Source organism: Varroa jacobsoni, unplaced genomic scaffold, assembly GCF_002532875.2.
Source record: "Varroa jacobsoni isolate VJ856 unplaced genomic scaffold, vjacob_1.0 scaffold_92, whole genome shotgun sequence".
NCBI classification, from domain to species: domain Eukaryota; kingdom Metazoa; phylum Arthropoda; class Arachnida; order Mesostigmata; family Varroidae; genus Varroa; species Varroa jacobsoni.
Genome location: NW_019212994.1, coordinates 14,338 through 27,669, shown reverse-complemented (window position 1 = coordinate 27,669; position 13,332 = coordinate 14,338). Strand labels below are relative to the sequence as shown.

The 13,332-nt window shown below is 41.9% G+C and overlaps 2 protein-coding genes across 2 annotated transcripts in view; both read left to right on the top strand.

Moving 5' to 3' along the window:
* LOC111264239 (uncharacterized) overlaps positions 1-13,332 on the top strand; it is a 129,152-nt gene that overhangs the window by 109,235 nt on the left and 6,585 nt on the right. The gene's annotated exons all lie outside the window — the stretch shown is intronic.
* GPHR (Golgi pH regulator) lies at positions 2,427-4,478 on the top strand. The gene has a single exon (XM_022839935.2). It carries the CDS (start codon positions 2,734-2,736, stop codon positions 4,099-4,101), a length of 1,368 nt encoding a protein of 455 aa, XP_022695670.1. The 5' UTR covers positions 2,427-2,733; the 3' UTR covers positions 4,102-4,478.

The window sequence follows — 13,332 nt, the reverse complement described above, 5'->3', positions numbered from 1 at the left end:
GAAGAATATCGACAGTTCCTAAAACTGGCCGGCCTTTGTCTGATAGAGGGTAATGAAACACTAAGCACCTAACAATATGTGTGGATGAACTTGATATGGCCGATGCAGATTCAGCGGAACAGCTTTTCTGGTATATATTTACTCAGGGGCACAATTCAATAGTTGCCAATTTTTTTCACAACTTTGGATAAATAATATTTAATAACGGTAAGATTGGAATTTTTAACATGACCTACGATTCGTTATTAGAATGTAAAGTACGTTGTTGACAGTTGACGCGCGCGTGGAGCAATGTACTTACGACCTTGTCTACAATGACTTCATATATTGCTGTATATGAAACTAGCGTATCGACTAACATTCTAACCCTTTGCCCCTGCAGTTTAGAGAGCAAATTTCATTGAGTAGATGTTCACCTTAGCTGCATCCAACTTTCTTGATCTAACTGAAATACACAGACCATTGAGCCAAAGAAATGATGTACGTGTACACCTCAGTACCTTCGTTTCGCGCAAGAAGTAGCGTAAGCTCATGGCATATAGGCATTCTGTGGGTGCGTTGTCCAGTGACAGATCCCGAACATGGGTCCTGCCGTTTCAGACCTAATTGGTAAACTTTATATCGTTTAATATATTGGTACTGCACAAACATTTTCGTATAAAACCATTTTAGAAATGCTCCAATGCTATACTTTCGTCGTTTTAAGAACCTTCCTCAAAAAATACGTTTACCATCCATTACCCAAACATTACGTTATGCAACAATTTGAATAAGAATATACTGTGGGAATATTCTCAAAAAAAACTTGGTCGTGCATACCGTGGTACAGAAAAATGCATGCTAAAAAGTCTGTTTAAGTAAGCGCTAAATTTTCTCTGGTAGAGTGCAATGGCAATACTATAATACTTGCCGTATGTACACGCATATAATAACCAACTGGGAAATAGTTTGTCACGTTTCAGCTGTTATCTACTTTTTGTTACGATAGCTCTCGGTACAGAGTTATAATGCACTTTTTGTAAACATATATATATATATATATATAAATGCTATGAAATATATTAACAGTATTAGGGTAAGGATGAGCACTCGCTCATTAAGAAGGGTATGCTTCTAAAAAATAAAAGGTTTTTATGACCAGATTTACAGTAGGATCTGCCTACTACGATTAAATGTAAACGGTGAATATTCTTAACTTAATAAATGCCATGATAATTTAATACTTCGCCGAGTCCAGTCATTTTTTGTCTAAACGATTGCGTTTCAACTCTGCTTGTCTATTGTAGCATATTTTACAATATAAGTACAATAGTAGTAAAATGTAAAAATAAGCTTAAATCGTGTCACAACAATAATGTCACAAAAAATTAATATAAAAGGCAACCTTACCGATACAGACTCAAGCGTTGTACATCAAGGATAATTGTTAAATAATCAACAGTGAAAAACTAGTGCAACTTCTTGAATTGTATTTATTTTACTTTTAAACTTCCGTGTCTAGTTATCTCGGAGATGCTAGCTAATTTATATTGAGCTGCTATTGCAAATCAGCTCAACATAAATTGCTCGTTTGACATCATCTGCGGAGAGCTTTGTTTCACAAACCGCTTTTCCACAAGTATTTTCACAAAGAAAAGTTTTTGTTCAAGTTAGAAATCAGCCAACGTGCAAATCATATGGAAACTTTGAATTTGCACACGAAAAAAACGCTCATTGTTTGAAACTTCAGATCACTAAAGACCTGTCGGGCAATATGAGAGATATTCTATAAAATGCCAATAATACGTCAACGACGTCAAAGGATACGGATGGAGGCTGCACGGGAGAGGCCGCGCTAGCCTAATTAGTCCTGTAGTAATAAGTAATCGAAACAATGGCACTCACAATAATACGGTGCCAAAGCACTCGCCCACTGGATCTAAGGAGGTGTGGTTCGTTAGTAACTTCATTTACGTAAGGCCGAAGCCATTTTTTAGCATAATAGAGTTATTAGTTTGTAATATGATTCACGTTACAGATAAGAAGAATACGATGATTGGTTGAGAAAATTTTAATTATAGATGATCATCTATACTTCCTGTTAGCTTTTCGTGAGGATATTTTTTTCACGTAAGTATTTCTTAGATAGATATCACAAGGAACTTCGTCGCGATTCCAAGACAAATTAATTTATCATTTATATTTAAACAGCATAGATATATATATAGACAACCGTTACCTCTTGAATGCCGAGTTAAAACTATTTCGGTTATCCTGTGTTTCGAACAAACTTTCTTGATTGTGCTTTCTATGCTGAGCCTGGGAAGCGCTTCCGTCTCTGCAAGCTTGATGAGCCCTTTCCATGCGCCTCCGCTCCATCTGAGCCGCATCGACCACCATAACAATCATCAAACAGTCTATGTACAGACGGGGAGGGAACACAACATTGTGCCAATTCGATATGATGCTGTTGTCATTGGACAGCGCTGTAGTTTTACCGGTAGGTGGTAAAACTACATTACCATGATAGTATTCAGGTAGAAAGCGCAAGGGGAGGCTGTTTACCTAACTAAATAGATAACAACGTATCTAATTAACAATAAAGTTTTATCTATTTTGCTAATTCGATCAAACGTGCTGCATGAGTGTCAGTGAATATCCTCTTTACTCCCTACTATGAGATTTCTATAGCCAGTGTGCGTGAATGTGATATGCTGACATCAGCCGGTGATCGACCGCTTCTGGCGCCACGTCATGACGCTCCTCGCCGACTCCCTTGTCGTGTTGGTGTCAGGATGCGGTTTTTTTGCAGGAGGATCGATCTTCTTCATGAAGCAGTTGTTCAAGAACTACGAAATACAGGATCGACTCGTACAGCTCTTATTTGCAGCGGTTTTCACGTTATCCTGTCTAATGTTCGAACTTATCATTTTTGAAATTGTAGGCGTGCTTGAGTCGAGCTCACGGCTGTTTCACTGGAAGCTTATATTGTTTACGATGCTCGTGATGCTCATTCTCGTCCTGCCATTCTATATTGGCTGTCTAACTATACAAAATACGCCGTTTGTTCAGACGCAGGCTGCACGAATCATTCTAACGATTACTGCCTATCTCATCTTCGTATTCGCGTTTTGGAAGGTGGGTGACAATTTTCCCATCCATAATCCGAAGCATGGCATTTTCGGCATGGAGCAGGTGATCTCCCGGGTTGGCGTTATTGGAGTGACGGTGATGGCGTTACTTTCTGGATTTGGAGCAGTCAACTATCCGTACACATCGATGGCGTACTTTATGCGACCGGTTTTACCGACTGACGTAGCTTCGTTAGAAAAAAAACTTATACAGACGATGGAAATGATTGCCAAAAAGAAGAAACGCATTGTGCTGGGACTGAAGAGTCAAGCCGCAGCAAATCGTTCGTTTAGTGGACTCTGGGATGTGATTCGAAGTATGTCGATCACTCCGACTGGACAGTCGGAGAATATTGGCCAACTGCGTCAGGAGGTTCGCGCACTCGAGGAGATGTCGCGTCAATTATTTCTCGAAAACGTCGACCTTCATGGGGCACTTGAGCGAATCGAGTGGTCAAAAACGTTTAAAGGGAAATACTTCAATTTTCTCGGCTACTTCTTTTCGGGTTACTGCACGTGGAAGATCTTCATTTGCACGATCAACATAATTTTCGATCGAGTCGGAAAAGTGGACCCGGTAACGCGCGGGATGCAAATCGCCGTCGACTGGATAGGTCTTAACGTCGACATCAAGTTCTGGTCACAACATATCTCGTTCTTGTTAGTGGGTATCATTGTCGTAACTTCAATTCGAGGGTTCCTCATAACGCTGACGAAATTTTTTTATGCGATTGCGTCCTCGAAATCGTCAAATATTATTGTTCTCCTTTTGGCCCAGCTAATGGGCATGTATTTTGTATCGTCCATCCTCCTAATGCGCATGAACATGCCACCAGAGTATCGAAGCATAATCACCGAGGTTCTTGGTGAGCTACAGTTTAGTTTCTATCATCGGTGGTTCGATGTGATCTTTTTGTTCAGCGCGTTATTCAGCATCTTCTTCCTCTATCTAGCGCATAAGCAGGCGCCTGAAAAAGATGCTATTCTTTAAACATAACCCTCGCAATCCAAGATGCAAGAATAATTTATAAATTGCTACGATTACTGCTACTATTATTTTCATAGGTTGTATAAATATATATTCTGTGAATGCGGCTAGTGCGTATTCTGAAATCAGCGTATCAGACCACGCCATCTACGCATTTCACGGAAAAAACGCAAATAACACGGGCAACAAACGACGGAACTAAGGCGCAAAATAAGGATTGGGTGCCTTCTTGTTTTGTAGGGAACAGAAACTAGTGCAAGCCACTCGTTAGAGGTTACCAGGACTACTTCGCGGTTTAAGCGCAATATCTAGCCGGTGTTATTGTGTATACTTATATGTAATTTTTAATAAATGTGATATAAATTCTGATAAATGAGAAATTAGTGCTCCTTTTCAAGGTGAGCGTAGTTTAGTTTGGAGCTTTTAGAGAGGTAGTTTAAAACAGACATTTTCAGTAGAATTTTAAACATCTTTTTGGTTTTATCAATCACCCTGTTGTAGATTTATTTAAGTTTTATTTTATATCCGGTAATTATAATAGCTATACATCGATCAAGTTTTTGAATAAAGTTTAAAATTAGGCTTAAAACAACGTAAATCATCGTCAACGTAAATAATCTGCCAGATAGAAACATCCTAGCTTTTATTATGTTTCGGTTTGCTTCAAAACCTTATACTAGTATCACGATGCTGGATTTTCTGAGTACCATTATTTCAAATCTGGGGTAATTAAAAATGTCTAGTGTACTTAAGGATAAATTCTTCATAACAGTTCATTAGTACTTCTTTCGAGATCAAAGAATTCTATGCATTTTTTTCTAGCGCTTTTAAAAAATCTCAGTTGAATTCTAAATTTGTCAGCGCAGAGACAATTAAAAAAACTTAGTCGTAAGCTATACAGCGCACAAATATTCGACCTATGTCGAGCAGGCACAAGCTGCTATATAAATTATACCTGAAGCATCTCTTGAATCCTCGAGGCACAATTGAAGTGTCAAGCTTCATGTCACCCTTTTTGAATGCTGCTCTGTTGCAGGCCATTGAGTAGAGATGGCCGTCCCACTCGCTCTAAAAATGATGTTTTTTTTTGCATGAAGATACTACCTTAGTGCGAAGATTTGTTACTATTGAAAACTTCACGAACATTGCCGTAAGAGAAAAGGCCGCTGTTATTATAGACTCTGGCTAACAAATCAATAAAAATAGTAATTCACACCAATCTGAGATTGGGTTACTGGGTCAATATATTACATTTAATTTGATAGATTCACAGTAGAAATATAAAAGCTTTCAGGCATGGTACGCTAGTTGGAAGTTGTTTAATTTTTTTTTAATTCAATTAACTTTTTATTTATTATATAGCTGAATTTAATTTAGTTAACTAAGCACGTTTGATCACGCGTTACGTTGGAAACTGGCTTCGATTTATCCTGCAAAACCATAGTTATTTTTCAACATGTAGCAATCTTGCCCGGACTCTTTATATAAATCGCCGGTTTCAAGAATGGTATACTGGAATATGTGCTGGCGCACAAACACAAATTAAAACATTCATGAAGTATCGAACTGTATTTTATAGAGAAGTAGCAACAGCGATAAAGAAAACTATAGGTATCAGACAATACTCGAAGCCATCTCGATGTGCTCAGTATAAGAAATTGATTAGGTAGTGGGTGAGCCCTATCTTTGCTTACGAGTACGACTTCATCAACTTGATTTTATCCAGTTGTTTTGAAAGCCTTCACGTCCTGGCTACATAACGACTGGCCTAACGAGATTCGAACTCAATTTTGCTTTGACATAGAACAGGCGCGTATCAACATAAGGAGTACGCACGCTATGATCTATAATACTAAATTCAAGCTTGAAAGAGTGAAGCGTCGAGTGGAAGCGGAGACTATACTAGCTCGACTCTTTTTCCCAAAACATATCAAGACATTTTGCATCCTTGAAGCGAAGTGCTACCTCCTGTTCTAATGACCAATAATTTACATAGCGCTTTAAAAAATATATAGTATATTATGCGCTGTTTCCCATAGCCGATTAGAACATCGCTGTATTACGGAATAATGAATTTTCATTATGGTACTCCATTTTTTTCGAGCGTACCTTATGTGTCACTTACTTGATCGCTTGTAATGAATTTCTGAGGCTAAATGTTGTGTAATGTTTTGCGTTATTGACTCGACTACGGTACAGGCAGCGGCGATCGAATACGAACAAATGCGCGATCAGACTAGTTTTGTCGTACAATTAAACGTTTCCTTCCAAACAAATACGTTCCGCTTCCTTCACTTTGTACCTCTGAACACTATAGGGATAGGGTATGCTCTGTATTATATTATACACCTATCCCTTTATTGATTCACCGTACCTATTAATACAAATAACTTATGGTATGATTGGACGAGCGTCGAATAATAAACTTAATTATTCCTCACAACTATTCACTCATCGGCGTCAGCATATGTGAACTAGCGATGACGACGACAGTGTCTATAAGCGGTAAAATATCACAGAACGATCCGATTAAATCTTGTTATCATGTTCTAGCAGTAATAACAGTGGTTTTATCGACTGATGCTGAAAGTTTGGTTTGTCTAAAATTGAACGCCTTACACTGTGTCAGTCATGATGTGCGAAAAACAAAGATATCGATAGCTCTGTCGTTGCCGATGATGATCCGGAGCATGTCTGGCGCATGCCAAAGTGGTGTTCGTCCTGTGCGTTTTGATAGCGCCACATGGTAACAGCGAACAGTAATCGAGACTCGAAGATTTGGTCCAAAAGTTCTAGTCTGAGCGATTGCACAACACTAGTAATACACAGCTGTTGAAAATAGCAGCGAATCGTGTCTAGCCGTCCGTAACATATATTGGCATGTAAGCGCTGGTATAGTAATCTACCCCTGTGCGTGAATGTGTGAGTGTAATAAAAGGGAATTATTCTGGTACTTTTAGTTGGTAGGTGTACATCGACGCGATTCGGGAAAGTATCGCATTGCCTCTGTCATAGGCACGGAACCCGCCTCTTTGCGCAGCCCCGTGAGCAGACAACAGGATAAGGCTACGCAAGGCACAGAGCCGATTAGAAGTCAATTTGGAGATAGAACATTTCGGTGGCGTGGGCGGCCCGACGGCAGTGGTGGTGGTGGTGTCAAACAACGCTGCCTCGTTTATTTCATCGTTCGAGGCCCCAGAAGCTAGCTACCACCCCCTAAAGCTGAATCCAAACCTCAGACTCAATCTAGTTTCTACTGTTGCTGGTGACGGCTATAGAAGAACGCCATCCTCCTTCTGCAACGCGCCATTCATGACTGCTTGTCGCTACATCCTCTTCCTGCGACGCTATTTTCTGTGCTGTCGTTCGTTCCGGAAATAACGCAACAGCCTGCACCCAGAATACAGGGCAGTGGCTTCATGGCCATCCCCGCTGGCTATCGTCTTCATTCCATCTTCATGCCCTTCGCTAGAGTTTCCCTTATTCTTTCGTAGTGTCCCAGCATCGCCGCAATAATATCGGCCGCGTGCATCTTTGATCTTCTCTCTTTATCCAACAAAGGACTGCAGTTTTGCCAGTAGATCGTTGCCTGAACGAACCGACTGGCCGGCCAACATGAAGGTTGTTAGGTAGGTTTGTTAGCCTGACCTGTTAGCCGGGTTCGGTAGTGCCTTTTTCGTGCTGCATTACTTGCAGACTAGACCAACCAACGAAATCCGGAGTTGGATAGCGAAGAAAACTACGGAACGCATCTGTATCGTTGCTACTCTAGAATGGGTCTTTTTCTCTAACTTTGTCAAAACGATGAAACGCTTATCGTAGTTATAGGAGGGCAAGAAAGAAATTTCGGGTTCTTCTATGCTGGACATGGCGTGGATAGCTGAAGCCGTGCCTGAAGTAAACTGAAGTTGAGCTAGTAGTCCCGGGGCAGTGGTTGCTGCTGTTGGGAAGGAGGCGACTGCGGAGGGAAGATCACAAAATGTTTCTACGAAGTGAATAAAACAAAGAACGAGGAAAGCCAGAATCATTGCTTTCGTTGTCTCCACGCGCGATTCCCTGCCTGCCTATGCGGGACTACTTGTGCGTATGTATGCATGTATTGAAGGAAGGAATCTACGTAAGCATGCACCAAGTGTACAATGAGTTGATATCTGAACTGAGGGGAGAGAAGTGGCTGGTAGGCAGGCGCGAAACAAACAGAGAAAATGTCAAAGGAACAATGAACGATTGGGAGCGGAAAACGTGCTGTTTAAAGAACAAAGTAACGGCATTATCTCTCTTCCATTCCGCCTTTTTGTCTTTTTCCCACTCAATTCGTTTGTGTAGGTTCATCGTACTGGTGTACTTTCACGCCGCGGCGTTCGCACGCAGATGATAGTGGCAGGATTCGACAAAACGAATCTGCAGAAGTATCTGCACCAGGGTAGTAGCAGAAGCGCTCTTGTAATCTCGAATGTTTCCACTTTTGCTTGCTCGGTCACTCGCATGCCCAGGCGGCGAGTCTGGCAAATCGAAGCCGCCCCTTCCGTCCTGCCGAGAGTCTTCAAGTCGGGATTAAGGGGACTTGCTACTCAATTGAGAGAGTCGCAACGCATCCTGCTCCATGTCTTGCCGCTTGTCAGGATGCAGGCTTGACTGAACGATGCCGAAAGAGAGATTGCACGAGTAACAAGGAAAGGCTTCTCACAAGCATTACCACGCCACCAAGTTTCTTAACTGAAGATCGCCACGCTTCCGCTAAATGATGGAAAAACTTTATACTGCCAAACTTTCCGGCCTTTGATTGCGGTTAGATGCCAAACGGCATGATGATTATTGTTTGTCGGAGTTCTTGATCCGAACCGGACGCCGAGAATACCCGTTACTGCAGCACTCTTAGCCCATCTTACAATGGCATACCCACAACACAGCGCTTTGCCGGAGCGTGCTCATTTTTGCGCGCTGTCTGCTATATAGAACGCTATGTTTAGCGGCAGGGTGTTTTACTCCTTAAATTTACAATTTATAGTTAGTCTATGATTTTGCGTATTCACCGTTTGATTCTGTTTGAATGAATTGATTTTGCCTCTCAAAAATCAGTGCTCCAGAAAAACTTGGACTCTTCGGAAAATGCACTGTCGATTATGGAAAGTATTTTAAAATATTTAGCTTTTAGTAATTTAGCAAATATATTTCATTTTTATTTGTGCAAATAAACAAAGTGATTTATTCTTATTACACACTTGAGATATAAAATTTTCTAACAATACGTCGTACACTCTTGTGTTTACAACCGTGCTGTTAGTATCTTTATTATTATTATTGACATATAAAATGGCAATGGCGCCTGTAATGTTTTGTTCGTTATTACTAATGATCTGGTTGCCGAACGTTCTATAATACTAACAATGGATTCTACACTCAACAATAAAATCTTCGTGCCGTCCTATATAGCGGGAACCGTTCAGATGCTCAAAATGAGGAAGAACGAAATATCTACTAAGTCGGCCAGAAGACTAACAGTATCGGTAAAAGTTGGCGTGATTAAATGAGAAAAGCTTTTTTCAATGATAGCTTCAATCTAGCGAAGCGGGCGTCACCAACCTCTGTTGTTCCTGGCGTGGTAAAGAATGCATATTGAGTCAGCACCAAGCTTTGTCAAGTGATGCTTTAATGGTATGTAGGTAGAACGAAAAACAAGCACCGAAAAATATAGCAAACAACTAAAAACGCAGGTCTCCTTTTTGTGCACGTATTGTCTATTTAGTAGCTGAGGGATCTCTATATACCAGCTTCTTTGGATGGCGACAGAAATTAAGTGATATCGATACATTTACTTCTCGTAGTTAGCTCAGTAGTATTTAATAGGTGTTAATGTCCGATACTAACATTGCACAACTGGCTTCCACCTTCAAACCTGGCCCACTACGTGCAGCTCGTGATCGGAACTGTATGTCTTGGGTTAATAAAATGACATGAATTTTTGTGGGTCCGGTAAATCAGATCATATTTGCCATTGAGCAAGCTGAGTTAGCAGGCTGGTAGGACGCAGGCGAAGCAACAATGACCACGTTTTTTAAACAGCTGTTTTAGGAGTTCGCAGGGTTTGAGCACTACAAAGAATATTGAAAATGAACGTTTTCCAAATTTTAATTAAACCTAACCCGCAAATCCATTACGTTTCTTTTTACCTGATTTGGCTCATACCTAAGAAGAAAATTCTAAAGTTCTAACTGGCGAAGAAATAGTGTATTTATTTGCGTTGACTGCTGTGAATAGTAATTTACTTAGTTTTTTCAGAAAAGGCTAAAGCCATTGTTATTGTGCCCTATCCAGTTATCTGTAGAAAAATATGTCGAACTGCCGATATTTCGATCCTTGATGACCTTAACTAGCATTATTTAGAGCAACATGTGATGGAATTCAGTAAGGACCTAAGAACTGGCCTTATTCCGCATACGACCGTGACTTGAAATGCAAGATGTATATTTCACAGGGAAACGGGCAGACAATTTTGCGGGACAGTGCTTCTCAAGTAACTAAGTAGTTTGGGCCCTCCTTCCGTGAAGTTTTTAATGTGAATCTGATGCTATTCGAATAATGTGATCCAACAGAAGTTAGCTGCTAACTTAATGACTGTTTCAATCACGACGGCGAAAAAAATGACGAAACGAGAACTTGAAAATAGCTAGGATTTAATAACAAACTAGCGATGACTATCTATCAGGTATCAAAGTACGACGACTACCTTTTCGTGGGAAAACAGTATTGTATTTTTGCCGAAATGTTCTAACTCACCTAGACCTTGTGCCATCCACTTACGTTTTTTCTTGCTGAATCTAGTTAAGAGAAAAGTATTCGATCACTAAAATGGTATATAAACGTACAGAAGACAATGTCGAGAAAATAGACGCTACTTTTTGGAGGAACTAGTTGCCAAAACATAAGGAAAATAGGACTAATGGATGACACATTATCTGATAACTACTCTCAGATAAAGCTTCAGGTTTCGTCGAAGGAATATGGGAAATCGGAAAGGGTTTGAGCGTGACTGTGTTGACACATCTAACTTAGCATTCTTAAATTTGCCGTGCTTGTATAAAGGCACCGACTATTATGGTATTTTTAGGACAGTTAGGGCGGATAATTGGTATATTATTGCAGAATGTTGATGAGTGCAGCGCAGGAAGTGTTTGGATTACAAAAACTTTTGTCTTTTCCTTTGCCGTAACCTGAAGAAATTCATCGTCTAGGCCCTGTTCGTCGTCAAATAGACGATGCCGCGCTGAGACATAAAACAAAAATGTGCGTAGCCAGTAACGACGAGCAAGTAATGAACAAGTGGGGTTCGCGGGCGGTGTTGTGCGTTATTCACAGCCTAGCAGCGGCTGCCACGCCATACGATGACCCCCTTAAACGAAGACTGTTTTACACTGTTCGGCGTATCCCGGGCGGCAGAATCGGCAGCCGCTAATGATTGCTCGCAGGGAGTTGATCTTTGGAAGGTTAGTTTTTAGTTCCCAATTTCCATGCGCTGGTCTTCAAGAGTTCTCGGCTGGCCTTGCCTTATCTGTTTAGTTAGACTTCGAGCGATAGGCCGTGACTCAGTCTTTAGCTTTCTCCCGGTCCCGTCTCGCGTCCTCCTCGAACGTTCTGTCAATGAGAAGCGCTCGACTCAGCTAAGCTAGACCGCCGCAGAGCCTTGTGAAGGAACGGCTGTAGCAGCATTACCCGTTTCCTTTACTTTTCTGAAATTATTATCGATTTCAGCATTGCCAGAACTCCGGAATCGACATCAGCAGCAGAAGCGGTCATAGTGGCAAGAATGTGTGAGCTGCAACCCGGGTCGTCGCTGTGTGCAGGTGTGCCTGCCTGCCTCATCGCCAGCGTTCACAAGTCTTAGTCACTTTAACCCCAACTTGGCAAAGCGGCTGATGTGTATGGGGAGGATTCGCTTTGTTAACGGCATCGAGCCAGCCGGAATCGGTTCAAGAACAGCTTTTGGATGGCTGCCGGTTTTCGACTCCGTCCATTCATTGGGTCGATAGTGACGAGAGAGCGAGCTGAAGGGTAAGCGTTGTGCGGCGATAGTCGACTGAATAATTAGTTTGTTTTCGCTCGCCCCTTTCGTGTCTAGCTGACTGTATGGTTGGATGACTGCCTAGCACAGCCCATAGGTAAGGTCCGCCGACGCTCGTCGATCGGGCTTCCGGATAGGTCGATGATTGTTTACCGGATGCCAAGGCAGCAGCGGTGCACGAGCTGAACAGGGAGCCAAGGCGTGCTGCAGTAGTACCATACCGTTGAGCTCCCGACCGCCCACAGCCGCGCATTCCACTGGATGACGCTCGTTCGTTCGCTCGCTGTTCGTTTCCAGCTACAACCACTGACAGACAGCCGACGCGTCCCAACACCAGCTCAACAACTTTAATAGCGACTGCCTGGGTGTTATAAGCAGACAGTTGCAAGCATCATGTCAAACCTTGCTTGTCATGGATTGAGGAAAATTGAGGAACACGAGACACTGTAATTAGATAGGTTGCGGGCGCAGGAAGGCAGGAAGTAGAGAATAAAGCTAATGTGTCAAAATAGCAATCACGACGCTGGCACTATTTTATTATAGTTAGAAATTGTCTGCTTATTATGCACATGCAACTGTACATATTTTATAGACCACAGCTGTGAGTTAAGTGGCTAAACGAAATTGTCCTACGACATTAAGCTGACTCATAGAGCGATATTCGCGGATTAGACGACACATGGGGGAAGGTCTTAGTAGGCAGGAAGCTCTCTTGTTTTTCATGCGGATTTGTTTCGATAACAGCACCCTATGGAACTTATATATATATATATATGGGTAGGTCTGTGAACGTGTATTTACAGGATACGATAGCCGTGCGTATCAGCAGTTGTGAAGCTCGGCAAGGCGTACTTAAGCACACCGCCCTGTTCATAACCATATCTGGTATCGGGGGTGGCCACAATCTTCCACACCGAGGTTCACGCTTTAGTCTTTGCCCCTTTATAGTCCCTCTATGCTCGACCTCTTGAACCCGCTGCTTGCTACCGCCACAACTACTGCGTCTACTATCCCGCCGCAGCCTTCACTACCCAACGAGGCAAGGGCAAATAGGCTGAGGCAGGCGGTTTAGCTGACGTCATTAGACAGAGTTTAAATGGCCCCCATATACTTTCTTTGACCCATTAAATTTATAGTCACAGGTCCCGCCAGCTACACGGGCTGGTAGTTTGCGG

Bases quoted from the DNA above. Each gene is read 5' to 3' on its own strand.
- GPHR (XM_022839935.2), top strand. From the start codon at position 2,734: ATGACGCTCCTCGCCGACTCCCTTGTCGTGTTGGTGTCAGGATGCGGT.